The 15669-nt window shown below is 44.6% G+C and overlaps 1 protein-coding gene across 1 annotated transcript in view; it reads left to right on the plus strand.

Annotated features, from left to right (window-relative positions):
- The window catches only part of LOC311041335 (nucleotide-binding oligomerization domain-containing protein 2-like), a gene marked incomplete at its 3' end in the record, with an annotated part of 28400 nt that overhangs the window by 12659 nt on the left and 72 nt on the right, over positions 1–15669 (plus strand). The window contains exons 4-11 of the mRNA XM_084086245.1: positions 138–368; positions 4910–5140; positions 6054–6333; positions 6664–6744; positions 9620–9709; positions 10764–11004; positions 13525–13580; positions 14046–15647. Of these exons, the coding sequence (XP_083942371.1) occupies positions 138–368; positions 4910–5140; positions 6054–6333; positions 6664–6744; positions 9620–9709; positions 10764–11004; positions 13525–13580; positions 14046–15647 (2812 nt within the window). The remainder of the gene's footprint in view (positions 1–137; positions 369–4909; positions 5141–6053; positions 6334–6663; positions 6745–9619; positions 9710–10763; positions 11005–13524; positions 13581–14045; positions 15648–15669) is intronic.

Here is a 15669-nt window from a genome sequence, read left to right on the forward strand (position 1 = left end):
TAGGTTTTTTGGACTCGATTGACATCCATCCATTCCATTTTACAGGGTCTGTGGATCATTCCAAAGTTGCGTTAGAGCGCCTCATGTGGGAAACAAATAAAAATGGCGGTAACATCATGTGTCTCCTCTTCCATCAGGCTCCAGCAGAAACTCCCGGGGCTTCCAGCGGGAGAGCAGCCATGACAGTTAGGAGTCGCGGGGCAACGGCGCGGGCGTGTGCGAGAGGAGGGCAGAGCGCACAGCGGAGGACCACGGCTACGAGAGGAGCTCCATGCAGGGCAGCAACCGCTACCGATACGAGGGAGACCGCAGAGACTTCTCCTACGACAGGAGAGGAGGCCATGATCGCAGGGACAACAGAGACAGAGGTAGGGGGTGTGGCAGCAGGGACAACAGAGACAGAGGTAGTCAAAGAGTTAATGCACAGAGCTGAGATCCCTGACTTGTTGAACTGCTGTCAGCGTGCACAAGAAATGATGTTCATCACAGTTTTACTACCTAGTAGTATGCAGGATTAACTGCACACACGCACACGCACACACACACACACACACACACACACACACACACACACACACACACACACACACACACACACACACACATACACACGTACATGATCTCCTGATGGAAATGAAATGGCGTACAATGTGCTGAGCAGCAGACAAATTGGAAAGGATTTGTGATTGGTTGTTCTTAACCCAATGCCTGTTTGTGTTTTCTTTCAGCGTCTTCTCCCAGCATACACCAGGGCAGAAGGGAGGAGTCAGTCCGCGAGAGGAGAGACGACCACAGGGACGTACGGCCGGCGCAAGACGCCCACGAGGAGCTTAACACCAGGCACGTATCAGTAGGGCTGTCACCATTATTCAATTCAATTCAATTTTATTAAAGTGTCAAATCACAACAAGTTGTCTCAAGACACTTTACATGTAGAGAAGAGACCCGAAAATCCCACCCTGAACAAGCAATTTTGACATGCTACGTCATGATTCATTCATTTAGACACTTCAGCTCAGGAATAACCAATACCGTTTATCACCCATTACCATATATTGCATATATAACCATTAAAGCAATGTTAACCATTTACTGCAATGATATTGTATTCACATTTGGTTGTGATATTGTGATACTACTCATTACTATAGAGTGTTTGTTCAGTAGAAGGAGTCTCCCATGTCACTCCAGCTCTTTCATCATCATCTGTTTAAAGTCCGCTTTCCAGGCTCCGCTGGGTTGGACTGGGTTCTCGCTATGGCTTTCTTCCACCGGGAACGGTCCATGGCCATCTCGTGATTGATGCCGAGTGCTTTCATGTCAGCTAACACGGTCATCTGCCAGGTCTTCTTAGGCCGGCCACTGGGTCTTGTCCCCTCCAAGTTGATCGACATTACTTTCTTCACCCAATCATTCTCCTCCTTCCTTACAACGTGTCCGTACCATCGCAGTCTGCCTCTCCTCACCACATCCACTATGGCCTCCACTCCCATCTTCTGTCTCAGCTCTGCACTGGTCTTTCTCTCCCTCAGTGATACACCGCACATCCATCTGATCATCCTCATCTCTGCTCTGTTCAGCTTCTCTTCATGCTCCACCCTCAGGGCCCATGTCTCACTTCCATATGTCATGCCACTTCTGACGCAGGCTGAGTACACTTGCCCTTTCATCTTCAGGGATGGGGCCTTGGATGTTAGGAAGGGCATAAGTTCCCTGAACTTCTTCCATCCACTTCTCACCCTTGTGGTCACCGCTAGGTCCACCCCCCCATCAGCGTTAAGCATGTCTCCCAGGTAGCAGAAACTGTCCACCACCTCATACGTCTCCCCGTCTACTACAAGCCCCTCTTGCTCGGCTGCATCTGCCTGTGCGACTTCTCCCCTGCACCGCTTGCACTGGAATGTTTCGCTGGCCACTTGCAGGCTACCTTTTACTCCACTACATCTCCTGTGGACCCATTTTTGGCAGCCCTTGCACTGGAGAGAGTTAGCTTGTACTCCCTTCCCACAGACTCCACATGGCCATGCTCCTGACTGCTGTATCACTCCCAGGCCTGCACCACCAATCATGACCTTTGACTTTGCCGCATTCACCTTCATCCCTTTCACTTCCAAGCATGTCCTCCAGGCTGCTAGTCTCTTTGCTAGGTCTTCCCTTGAGTGAGCCATCAGTACCAGGTCATCCGCATAGAGCAGCTCCCATGGTAGTCCACCCCTCACTTCCCTCGATACCACATCCATCACAATAGCGAACAGTAATGGACTGAGTACTGACCCCTGATGCACACCCACCCTTACTTCGAACCCATCACTGTCTCCCATTCCCGTTCTAACTACTGTACATGCTCCACTGTAAAGAGCCATCACCACCCTGACCAGTCCCTCCTCCACTCCAGACTTCCTCAGGGCCCACCTCACCACCTCTCTTGGCACCCTATCAAATGCTTTTTCCAGGTCGACAAAAGCATAGTACAACCTCTTCCTCTTCTCCTGATGTTTCTCTTGCATCTGTCGGGTGACAAAGATTGCATCTGTTGTACCTTTACCGGGCATGAAGCCAAACTGCATCTCATCCACATCTACCTGTGTCCTCACCCTCTTTTCCAACACCCTCTCTAGCACTTTCATTCCATGCTCCAGCAGCTTAATTGCCCTGTATGACCCGCATGCGAGTGGGTCACCCTTCCCCTTGAATAGTGGCACCAGGATGCTTTTTGTCCAGTCTTCTGGAATGTGCCCCTCGGTCACGACACTGTTGCACAGGTCAGTCATCCAGTGCACACCGATGTCCCCTGCCGCCTTCAGCATCTCCGCCACCACTCCAGATGGCCCAGGCGCCTTTCCCTCCTTCATGGCTTTCAGGGCCTTCACCACTTCTATTGGCATGATCGGGCAGCATTCACCCTCCACCTCGTCACATCCCACCTCTCCATCCCAGTCATTCTCCACATTCAGCAGTCTTTCCATGTACCTTCGCCATACTTCCTTCACTCCTCTGTTATCTGTCACGATGTTGCCATCTTCATCCCTCACACAGCTTGCACTGGTCACATCACGCCTCTCCTTCACCATCTGCTTTGCTATCTTGAAGAAGCTCTTTTGCCCTCTCTCACTCTCCAGCTCACTTGCAAATTCTTTCCTCTTGGCCTCTTGGGCCTGCCATACTGCTGTCCATGACACCCTCTTTGCCTCTACATACCGTACTCTATCTGTCTCATCCCTAGATTTCTTCCATACTTTATGGCACCGCCTCTTCTCGTTCACTGCACTTTCAACGCTGTCATTCCACCACCATGTCTCTCTTTGTCTTGCCTCACCCCTTGTCCACCCACATACATCCTCTGTTACTTTGAGCAGGGCTTTCTTCATTGCCTGCCACTTTCCCCCCACGTCTCCTGATTTCAACGCTTCCTCCACTTCCTCAGCTCTTTGCTCAATCTTCTCCCTAAACTCTGTTCGACTCTCTGCTTTCTGTAGCTTCCACACCTTCAACTTGGGGAGATGCTTTTTTGCCGCCACTTTCTTGGCACGCAGAATTAGATCTCCGATGACTGGGCGGTGCTGAGACACGCACTCTTCTCCAGCAATTGCGTTGACATTCCTGACCAGGACGCGATCCTCCTTTCTGACCATGATGTAATCTATTGTGCTCTTACATCCGCCCGAACTGTATGTTACTAGTTTGGCTTCGTCCTTCTTGAAAAATGTGTTGCACACCACCAGCTCCAGTGCATCTCCAAACTCCAGAATCCTCTCTCCCTCCATGTTCCTCAGGCCATATCCCAGTTCTTTATTAAACAGAAAATGTTTTTTCAGTGCTCTCTCCTGATTGGCTTAAATTTTGTCACCTACCTGAAAATGTACTATATTCTGTTTACTAAAGAGCTTGACAGACCCCTGTGGACACCTGTGACCAAAGAAATGCTCTGTAAAAATTTTAAGTTTAAGATTTTTTTTTTAAATACACGCTCCTGTGTCTTTGAATTAAAAGTTCTGCACAGCGTGTCAACAACAAATAAAAACACTTATTTTACCACAACGTTTACTACAGACTGTAGGAACATGTCTGTACCATAACCCTTTTAGACCGGGAACGCACCTGTGTCATTTTAAGATTTATTTGGCTATTCAAAAATAGCAGATATACAAGCTCATAGCAGCTTGTCGATCTGCTATTTATTTTTTTTCTTGAAAATGTGTGCAAATCTTTGAAAATATATATATTTTTAAAGCAAACATTTGTAACTCATGTCTTTGCTTCTGGGGGGTCCGCGGCCAAATACATATCATTTTGGGGGTCCTTGACAACCACTGATTATAGCAACATATCTCTGATGTGCCCCCCCCTGCAGGTCTCCCAGTCCCCCTCAACGCCAGCGAACACCCACCTCCCCCCGCCACCATTCTCCTTCCTCCCACTCGGGTTCCTCCACCCAGAGGCACTCTTCGCCGCCCCCACACCACCACCACTCCCTCTCCCCGGCCCACCACCACCTCCACCACCGCTCCCGGTCGCCCCTCCCCTCCTCCTCCCACGACACCTCGTCGCCCCACCGGGGGGGCCGCTCCGACAGGTCCAGCCCGGCCGCCCGGCGCCACTAGCAGGGCCACGAGAGGAGCCTCGACGAGAGGGAGAGGAGCCTGCCGTCCGTCCAGCAGCGCTGGCATGAGCACAGGGATGGTAATGTTCTCTTTCTTCCATGTCTAACATATTGTTTACACTGTGGCTCTTTGAGGGGGGGGGGGGGGGGGGGGTTACATGTAGAACAACCTGTGGGCCTATGGACTCGATTGACATCCGTCCATTCCATTTTACAGGGTCTGTGGATCATTCCAAAGTTGCCTTAGAGCGCCTCATGTGGAAAACAAATAAAAATGGCGGTAACATCATGTGTCTCCTCTTCCATCAGGCTCCAGCAGAAACTCCCGGGGCTTCCAGCGGGAGAGCAGCCATGACAGTTAGGAGTCGCGGGGCAACGGCGCGGGCGTGTGCGAGAGGAGCGCAGAGCGCACAGCGGCGGACCACGGCTTTAAGAGGAGCTCCATGCAGGGCAGCAACCGCTACCGATACGAGGGAGACCGCAGAGACTTCTCCTACAACAGGAGAGGAGGCCATGATCGCAGGGACAACAGAGACAGAGGTAGGGGTGTGGCAGCAGGGACAACAGAGACAGAGGTAGGGGGTGTGGCAGCAGGGACAACAGAGACAGAGGTAGGGGGTGTGGCAGCAGGGACAACAGAGACAGAGGTAGGGGGTGTGGCAGCAGGGACAACAGAGACAGAGGTAGGGGGTGTGGTAGCAGGGACAACAGAGACAGAGGTAGGGGGTGTGGCAGCAGGGACAACAGAGACAGAGGTAGGGGGTGTGGCAGCAGGGACAACAGAGACAGAGGTAGGGGGTGTGGCAGCAGGGACAACAGAGACAGAGGTAGGGGGTGTGGCAGCAGGGACAACAAAGAATAGAATATTTATCATAGAATATTAATATCATAATCATAGAATATCATTATTCATCACGATCCACCTGCTGATCACTTTAAAAGACGTTGGGGGTCTTTTAAAGTCAGAAAAAAAACGCAATAATCCATTCCATAGTGGGCAGTTGAATGTGGGTTGTTTTCGCCAAAAAGTACAGAAAGCTGAGAAAAGGACATTTTCCCAGTAGCAGTTTTTTTTCCAATGATTTTCCTTCATTCCTTCACTGGGAGTCAAATGGTGACTCATAGATTAGCGAACAGCGCCATCTAGCGTAAAACCACTGAAAACACAGACATAGACATAGACACAGACATTGACATTCACTGTAAGAACAAACAAATTAAAGACCAGAGTTCAGTGTTTAAATACATTGTAGACATTCACTGTAAGAACTAAGACATTAGTTCACACAAATAGCAATGTAATTGCTATTTTGTACATTCACGTACAAAATATATATTCATGTACATTCATGTATATTCACTAATGTATAAAGCATGGTTAAGCTTGTGTTTCTTCACAACCAACACATGAAGAGAATGAAGCTGAGATGTTACCATCCTCTGTTTGTACCAGGACTCAACTATTGAGCCACTTGAGAAACACATGTTGAAAACTCTGGATAAGCTGGTAGACTTGGAGTTCGAGATGTTCAAGTTACATTTGCGGCACCCTGATGTCCTTGAAGGCCTGGCTCCAATCCCAAAGAGAACCCCGAAGGAGGAGGACAAGAGGACCATCGCTCATCTGATGGTGAAGCGCTACTCCAGTGATGCAGCTCAGAGGATCGTGGTGAATGTTCTGAAGAACATCCACAGGAATGATCTAGTGGACAGGTTTCCAGACATATCCCAAGGTAGGTTTACAAGATAAACCTACTGAAACACTCCTATGTTGTAATTGGATACGAACAGCAGGTGCAATTCATTAATACCCATCCATCATCCACCCACACTCGCTCACACACACACACACACACACACACACACACACACACACACACACACACACACACACACACACACACACACACACACGGTTGTTTTTCCTGCTGCAGATTAACTGTCTGTAGACAACAGTCAATTACATTACTAAAACACAAACATAATCAATGTAATTTAATGTAATTACTGCCAGGTAATAGCAGGTTTCTTATACAAGTCTGTTGTCTTTTCTGACACAATAGTTGTAACATCAGACCAGCATGAAGCTACAGACGCTGACCCACCAACAACTTCTACAACGAGGAGAGTCTCTACAACTGAAGGTGAATAGATGTGTTCAATAAACTGATTCAACTGTCTGGTCTGTTTACACTATTTACCTGTAGTCTGTAGAAACACACAGCCAGTGTTGGGCAATAACATGTAACTTAGTAATATATTACCCTTCATATCATTACTTTACCACGTAACGTAATGTTGGAGTCGATCATCTGGCCCACAGACGCACCCATTTTTCCTAATCTCTCAAGAACAGATTAAGAGCTGCGCTATTGAATCTGTCGAGAGCCCCGTTCAGAACGTGTACGCATTAGCTTACAAGTGGGTGTGCCTTCAGATCAGGAAGCAGGCTGCACTTTTTACCCAATCAAATGTAGTGGGCGGGATTTACTGTCTGTGCGCTCCCTTCCCAATCAATCCCACTGAATACAAGCCGAAATTCATTTAACAATAGCGTCCTTGAAGCAGACAAAACCACGGAAAGATATTCACATTTTAACTTGCTCTTTCATCATAGAAACAAGTGGGCTTATAACCAAAGCCATCCATGTTCTCTGGGAGAAGTGGTGTTAGTGTTCCGTGTAGAGATATTGTTAGTGGGAATGAAAACATAGTCGCACCACCCGGAAGTGGAGTGCTGAAGGCAGACCAAAACCCTGGTTTCCTTGCGCACGTGCTACGTGCTACGTCGAGCTTGTCCCAGAGCCAACTGAGGTAGTAACAAACAGCAGAGATCGCTGTTTTTCCTTTTCAGTTGTCTCTGGGTTCCAAGATTGATTTTTCCTAACAGTGAATAATTTACAAACATAAGTCAGTTTCATTTCATTCATGGTCCTTTTCAATCACTGGAAGGGAAATTGGGGGGAATTATAGTTTGTCTCAGACTTTTTACTCATTTGAGTGCCTGGTTATCTTTCCTGCTACTGTAAATTGCTAAAAAAAAATAGCGTGTGTGTGTGTGTGTGTGTGTGTGTGTGTGTGTGTGTGTGTGTGTGAGAATATGTGTGTGAAGAACATTGTAATGTAAAGCACTTTGAAGAAAAACGCTTTATAAATGCAGTCCATTTACCATTATTGCTTTTTAGAAGGATAAGTAATTAGTAACATATTACTTATCTAATAGAGTAATGTTGCTCAACACTGCACGCAACATATCCCATCATCACCCAATGAAGCCGTCATTCTTTAGTTTGCTGACGTTAAAACTTGCATGGATAATGGATTACTTTCTGGACTTGGACAACTGGCTTCTGCTGTCTGCTGTCTGCTGTCTGCTGATGGCCGATTCTGAGTCAGAATTTCCCAATGGGCGGTAGTGAGGGAGCACATCCGGTGAAAGCCGGAATTACACTCAATGTAAACAGGAAGTAAACGAGGGGGGTAAATGGCGTACGGTCACAGACGGGATTAAAACACTTCTTTATTGACAAATATGGACTAATACATTGTACAAATACTCCGGACACCTAGTTAACATTTGGGGCAAGAGGATAAGCACCTTATATTTTACCTTATATGTAGCGAGGTGGGGGGGGGGGGGGGATCGGGCTTAGCCTAGGGCCCATTCTTAAGTTAACCTGGCCCTGCCAATGGGATCCCGCGGAATTTTTCTCCGGATATTTTGAACCCGCCCCTCTAGACCAGATATCAGATGCACTAGGGCAGCCTAGGGCGACACTGGCAAACATTCTGAGGGACCTAATAATTCTGCTCTAAATGCAACTGATAGCCTAGGGGGGAAAAAGTTGTGGAATCTGCATCATGTCTATACCTATGGTCTATTATGCATCGGCTACAAGCAATACATCGCTTGACATATTTTTTCTTTTTTATATATATGTGTTGACAAATGTTGGGCACATACTATTTTATTTGAGGTTTGTCACTGTTGTAATTTATTTTGCATGAAGAATAAAGCATTCTAACGACATACGCACAGCTTTGCTCCCTGGTAAGACAGCCTAGGGGCTGACTTGAGAACGGACGCACCTCACGCTCAAATCACCTACAAAAAACATGAATGAATCTGACTGCTAGTGTAGGAATTATTTTAAATGCCGGTACGATCAAAATATGGTCGTAAATTGCTTAGTGAATAGGGGCCAATGTGAGTATGTGTTTAGCCGGACTGACTGTGTGTAGGCCTAGGTACTTTGGATTGATTATAAATGTGAAATATAAAGCTAGGGATTTAATATTGTAGACAATAGTTGCTTAGTTCATTAAAGGATTAGTTATCCCCCAAAAATACTTATTTTCTATCAATTACTCACCCAATGAAGCCTTGAATTCGTGGAGACTTTGTAGTTTTTGTCGCATTCCTGAGCCATTAATTTGATGATCGGTAGGAGACAACTCAAGTCTCCTACTGGGGACTCCTTAAGAAAGGCTTCACCATACACTACATGTGAGCTACAAGCCTATATTTACACAGTATTCTTTCACTTTTCTGGCTAAAAAAATGTAATAGAGAAACGGTCCTTCATCAATGCATTTAGCTAGGTAAGTGATTCATCTTAACAGTTAGTGTTCATCTTTATTACGCCATTTTAGCTCACATGTGTGTGTGTTTTAATTTAATTTGAACACTGTTTTATTTACTGCAGCCTCTGCGTTATTTGCGTAGCCCTCTGCCACTAATGTAGTGAGTGTAGGAGTAGGAGTCAGACCATCCAACTCACGGGCAACCATTTTTAACAGCGAATAATAATGGTTATTGAGGCGAATGTTATATCTGTATCTGAGGTGACGGAACACCTTCTAGATTTCCCAGTGCACCAGGCAGGTTCCAGGAAACAGTACAGGAAAACCTTGTGCACTTTATTTGTTAACACAAATGCAATTAATTTAATATCAGTTACTGTCAGGTAATACCAGGTTTCTTATACAAGTCTTTTGTCTTTTCTAACTCAACAATAGTTGTAACATCAGACCAGCGTGAAGCTACAGACACTGACCCACCAATGTCAACTCCAACGTCAACAAGTCCAGGAGTCTCTAAAGCTAAAGGTAAGCTGACACTATGAATAGATGTGCTATGAGCTGTTCACATTCTTTACCTGTAGTCTGTAGTATTCCTTTAAGTGCTTCATATACTGAGTTAAAACAGGGTCACATACATCATAATGAAACAGATCTAACATTCCATTCACATGATCACTTTCCATCCATATATTTTTATTCACCTGTTTCCAAAGGCTTTTCACTGTGTTCCACTTCCTGTCGATTGATCCAATGAAATCCAATGAAACCGGTCAGATGACTAATGATATCCAATGAAATCCGACAGGAAGTGGAAAACACACAGCCTAGGAAACAGGTGAATACTGGAAGAATTGTTGGCTAATCCAATGATTGACGAGCCCATTTAAATTCCCCTCCAAAACAGATATAGGTGTATACAAACATTTGCTAATATTCCATTAATCTCTCAAGAACAGATTCATTGCTGCGCTTGAATCTGTCTGGAGGCGTGTTGAAAACCCATGCACAGTAGCTACAAGTGAGCGTGCCTTCAGATCAGGAAGCAGGCCGCGCTTTACCCAATCAAATGTAGTGGGCGGGATTTACATCTCTGCGCTCATTTCCCACTGGAAACAAATAGAAACTCATTTAACAATAGCGTCCTCGAAGCCGACAAAACCACGTAAAGTTAGTAACATTTTAACTTGCTCTTTCATCATAGAAACAAGTGGGCTTATAACCAAAACCATCCATGTTCTCTGGGAGAAGTGGTGTTAGTGTTCCATGGAGAAATATTGTTAGTGGGAATGAAAACATAGTCGCACCACTGGAAGTGGAGGGCTGAGGACAGACCAAAACCCCGGTTTCCTTGAGCACAGGTCCTCCGTACAGCTCCGCCCAGGGTCAAATGGAAATGTGAAAAACAGCAGAGGGCGCTGTTTTTCCTTTTTATTTGACGATGGGTTCCCAGATTGATATTCCATTAACAGAGGGATGGAAAGTCTTTGCATTTTAAAATGTAGAATGTTTAGAAACGTGTTTAAATGGGTTTGGCACAGCGTATCACCAATAACTACATTTTCATTCCACTTATCTTCAGATAATCACTTTGTCGATGAACACCGGCCCGTCCTGGTTCAGAGAGTGTCCATGGTCAAACCCATCCTGGATATGCTCCTTCAGGAGCGTGTTATCATCCAGGAGGGCTACAATAATGTGATGGTCAAGCCCACCCCTCAGGATCAGATGAGGGAGCTATACAATCTCCTTAACAGCAGAAGAGCCAAAGACATTTTCTACAAAGGTCTTGAAACAGATGAGAAGGGTCTTCTTGATGAGCTGTAAGTAATACTCATTCATGTTCATCTTTAGGCCAAACATTGTATTATTACAAGACAATGTACCTTTTCAGGCCATGATGCTTTCACTATCATGTGTCATTCTCATTTATCCTCTTTCAATTTTCAAGAGATTCACTTTAATGCCAGTATATTCATACGTCTTACAATATTAATTAGAATTGTTGACCCAATATTTTCATATATAGTTAATCTTATGTTTGTCATTGTGGTGTTAACTTTGCATTAGGTCAGGGGTGGCAAACTGGTGTTTCGGGGGCCAATTCCGGCCCGCGACGTCGTCAAATCTGGCCCGCGAGGTGATTTGAAAAAACGGCATTTAATACTACCTCTAATGGGAAAAAAAACGAGAGAGAAAAAAAAAAGGCAGGAAAAAACGCCAGCGCCCGCCAGTTCCTTACTGAGGCTGCCTGGGGGTTGAATACTGGACAAACTTGTTATGTGAGAACAATGGACAAGCCGTGAAGCCACAGCCAAGGTCATTAACATATAGAGGACCATCACCATTCAACTCTACCTGTACTGGAGAGAGCGCTTGTTCAACAGCATCACAAATCCGGTAAAACACCGTTGTTTGGAGAAGTATATACCAGTTGCGTCTCTCATTTGGAGGAGTAGAGAGTGGCTGCATTCCTCCCCACACCCCGCCCCCCACTTTGTAACCAGTGTTGCTGTTCTAATCTTGAAAACTAGAATCCATTTGTCAGAGGGTGTGACATTAGTAGGATAACCAGCGACAGTTAAGAGCCTGCGCAGGGCAAAATAATTAACACCAGCTGTGAACGCTTGACTGTGTGTGTGTCGGTGTGTGTGTGTGTGTGTGTGTGTGTGTCAGTTTTAGTCCGTTTTTTGGTGCGCAACACAGCCCTCGTTTAAGTCAATCGCTTTCACCTGCTGTTGCTGTGCGGAGAGTGCGCAACAGGGCATATCTTCGCCAAGCCAGGGTGACCAACAGACCCATGAAATTCATATGCAGGCATAGTAGCCAATTAGAATGAAATCTGCAAAAACGGACTCATATACTGATACAGAACCATATATTGGCTATATATTATTAGCCTGGGATCCAGCCTGCTTCGCTACGTTCGGCGGACTTTTTATTCTCTCTTCGCTTATCAGTCTGGAATGCCTCCTATCTCCAGGAGGCGGGACACAGCAGCCAAGGTTCCAAACCTACCGTGGCTTCTGATTGGTCTGTGGTGCGGGGCGGGACATAAAAAACAGTGTGATCGTTGTGATTCGTCATTCGTTTGAACAACATCCAATCAGCAACGACGTTGCCTAACGTAACATATGTAGTTCCAGCGTAGTTCTGCAAGACGAGTCAATCGGAGGCGTTCCAGACTGATAAGCAAGAGAGAATAAAAAAGTCTGCCGAACGTAGCGAAGCAGGCTGGATCCCAGGCTAATATATTATCGTTGGAAATCTTGTATGTTCCTTTTTTTTATTATTTAAAACAATTTAAAATCGTGCAAATAGCCAAAATTACAACACCAAAGGCCAAGTGGCCTTGCCCCTAAAATGACGAAATTCCAGGCCTGAACTGCAGACATTATATTGCCTTTTGTTAGGCTATTCAATGTTAGTTTTAATTTCTTGAAATCATATTTATTTAATTTGCAACTGTATGGCATGCTAAGGTTTTGAGACATATTGTATTATATTACTACACAATAGTAAATAAATAATTCTAAAAATAAGCTTTAAATAACTGATCTATGGATTATAGTTATGATAAGTGTTGCCATAATCATGTAGCTCTACAACAGAGGCATAGCCATGACAGCAATGGTACAAAATAATATTTAAGAAAATGTATATACTTTATATTTTTTAAATAATCATTTTCAGCCATTCGGCCAAGTGTTTCCTATATTCGGTATTCGGTTTTGGCCAAGAATTTGATATACTGTATAGCAGTGACTCAGGTGTAGTGGAGTAGAAGTAAAAGTACTGGAAATACTCTAGTAAAGTAAAAATACCTCAAATCTTTACTTAGGTACAGTACTTGAGTAAATGTAATTAGTTACTTTACACCGCTGTTGTTCTATGAATCTAATTATTTAACCACCCACTTCAAATTGAATTATTCTACTTAAAATGGTTTATTATTATTATTATTATTATTACAAATTGCATTGTTTGTTTTTAATGTCAATAATTAAAGTAGCTATTCTTCTTAATACATTAAAAAAAAAAGTGATATGCATAGTTAGTAGCCGTGTCTGAGTGCGTGTGAGCGCGCATGTGCGCCCGCAACTGGTTCCGGCCCCCATCAAGTCACCATTTGACCAATCCGGCCCTCACCCCAAAATGAGTTTGCCACCCCTGCATTAGGTGATCTTCAACAGACAAAATATGTCTTAGTTATAATCTATGAATAGTATAATGAAATGACTGACAATGTTTGGTTCTATAGTGTAATATAGGATTTGTATAGGATGGTAGATTTACTGTATATACAGTATAGTTAGTAAAGAAAAAAATGAATTTCACAACAGGAACACTCCCACGCCCAGTGCAACACAACCCAAAGGAACAGCTGCTTCTGTCTCAGGTCAGTGCTGTTTAAAGTCATTTTTTGTAGTAATAATGATGGGTCATTCCTACTATTCGGTGCCATTTCAGCCTAGTAACTTTCTTCAAGAACAATTATACATTTTTTGTTTTGTTTGATTTTTTTTCATTGGACATTAAACGTACATTACACTTACCCTCAATTACATTACATTGCATTGTATAGCAGTTAACATGTTTCTGATAATGGTAGCATGTAGCATTGTTGCATCAGACATGTCAGATCATGCTGGGATAACATGGGTCCTCAGGTTTGTACAAAACAGCTGGAGTAAAGTAAAATAATGTAAAGTAAAGTAAACAAAGTAAAGTATAAAAGATATGGGCAAAGAAATATAGTAATAATAATGTCAAGTGAAAACATTTTGTTATTCATTATTTTAACACATCATGCCGATCTTGTAATTTCCCCTAATATCTAAAGGAATTGTTTTGTTCCTTACAGATTTCCTGGTTAAAACACAAAAAGATACCCGTCCTATTAAACACCACCAAAACGAGCTTAAAACAAAAGTAGAGGACCCATTTGCGTGTGTACCTGACGGGACAGTCCAAAGGGAGGATAAGAAGGATTTTGAAGAATGTTACACACGTCTCACAATCGCACGTGTGGGTGGCACAGAGATCAGCAGCTCACCTGAGGTCGCACAGATGGAGAGGAAGAAAGCAGGGCAGGAGATCCAACTCAGTGAAATATTTACACACCCTTCTGGACAACACAAACGCATGAGAACAGTGATGTCGATTGGCGAAGCAGGAGTTGGCAAAACCTTTCTCGTACACAAGTATGTCTCTGACTGGGCAACGGAAAAAGATCAAGATCCCCATCTCACATTTGTGCTCCAATTCCGCCAACTCAATTTGCTGCAGGGGCGAAAGTTTAGTTTGGCTCAGCTAATTCATGAATGCAACCCCACATATGAATGCATCTCAGAAGAAGCTCTTAATGATATCTTCACCAAGCTGCAGACGTCAGGAGAGGCAAATTACGACAAGAGTCCCTGCAAAGTTCAGTTTATCCTTGATGGATACGATGAAAGCCACATGAACTTAGACTTCAAAACCCAGCATGAATGCTCTAAGGACTTGTCCCAGGCCGCATTACTGGAAGTTTTGCTGGTCAACCTCATCAAAGGGAAACTGCTTCGCTGTGCTCAAATCTGGATAACCACACGCCCTGCAGCAGCCAAACAGATTCCTGAATGCTTCGTTGACATGGTAATAGAGGTGAAAGGATTCACTGATGAAATGAAGGAGAAGTACATCAGGAAGAGAATCAGAGATGAGAAGCAGGCCAGCAGAATCATCTCACACGTCGAAGCATCAAAGAACCTCCACATCATGTGCGACACCCCAGTCTTCTGTTCAATCATTGCCACCGTTCTGCAGGACAAGTTGAAGACAGATGAGAAAGGAGAGCTTCCCAAGACCCTGGCTGAGATTTACAGCCACTTCATCTTTGTCCAGACAAAGATGAAGTGGCTAAAGCATGGTGAGAATCAAAAGAAACTCACAAAGGCTGATAAAGCAGTTCTTCTGAAGCTGGGCAGGCTGGCGTTTGAACATCTTCTCAAAGGCCGCCTCATTTTCTACGAAGAAGACCTGGACAGATGTCACCTTGATATTAAAGAGGGTCCAGTGAACTCAGGACTGTGCACAGAGATCTTCAAACAAGACAGTAAATTCTTCCAGGAAACTGTCTACTGCTTTGTTCATTTGAGCATCCAGGAGTTTCTGGCTGCAGTTTACCTGTTTGACTGTTTCACACAGAAGAACATGGAAGTACTGAAGGCATTCCTGAACAATGACGATTTCAACAGCAACAGTTCCCTGTCTGACTTCCTGAAAGCTGTAATTGAAAAAACCCTGCAGAGTGAAAGTGGCCACCTGGACCTCTTTGTCCGTTTCCTGCATGGAATCTCACTGGGGTCCAACCAAAGAGGGTTAGGAGGCCTGCTGGGTCAGACAGAGAACAGCCCAGAGGAGATCCAGAAAGTCATCGCCAACCTGAAGGAGATGGATCCCTGCAGTGGCTCTCCTGACAGATGTATCAACATCTTTCAATGTTT

Source organism: Gymnoscopelus microlampas (genome assembly GCF_963454915.1).
Source record: "Gymnoscopelus microlampas genome assembly, contig: SCAFFOLD_60, whole genome shotgun sequence".
Taxonomy (NCBI): domain Eukaryota; kingdom Metazoa; phylum Chordata; class Actinopteri; order Myctophiformes; family Myctophidae; genus Gymnoscopelus; species Gymnoscopelus microlampas.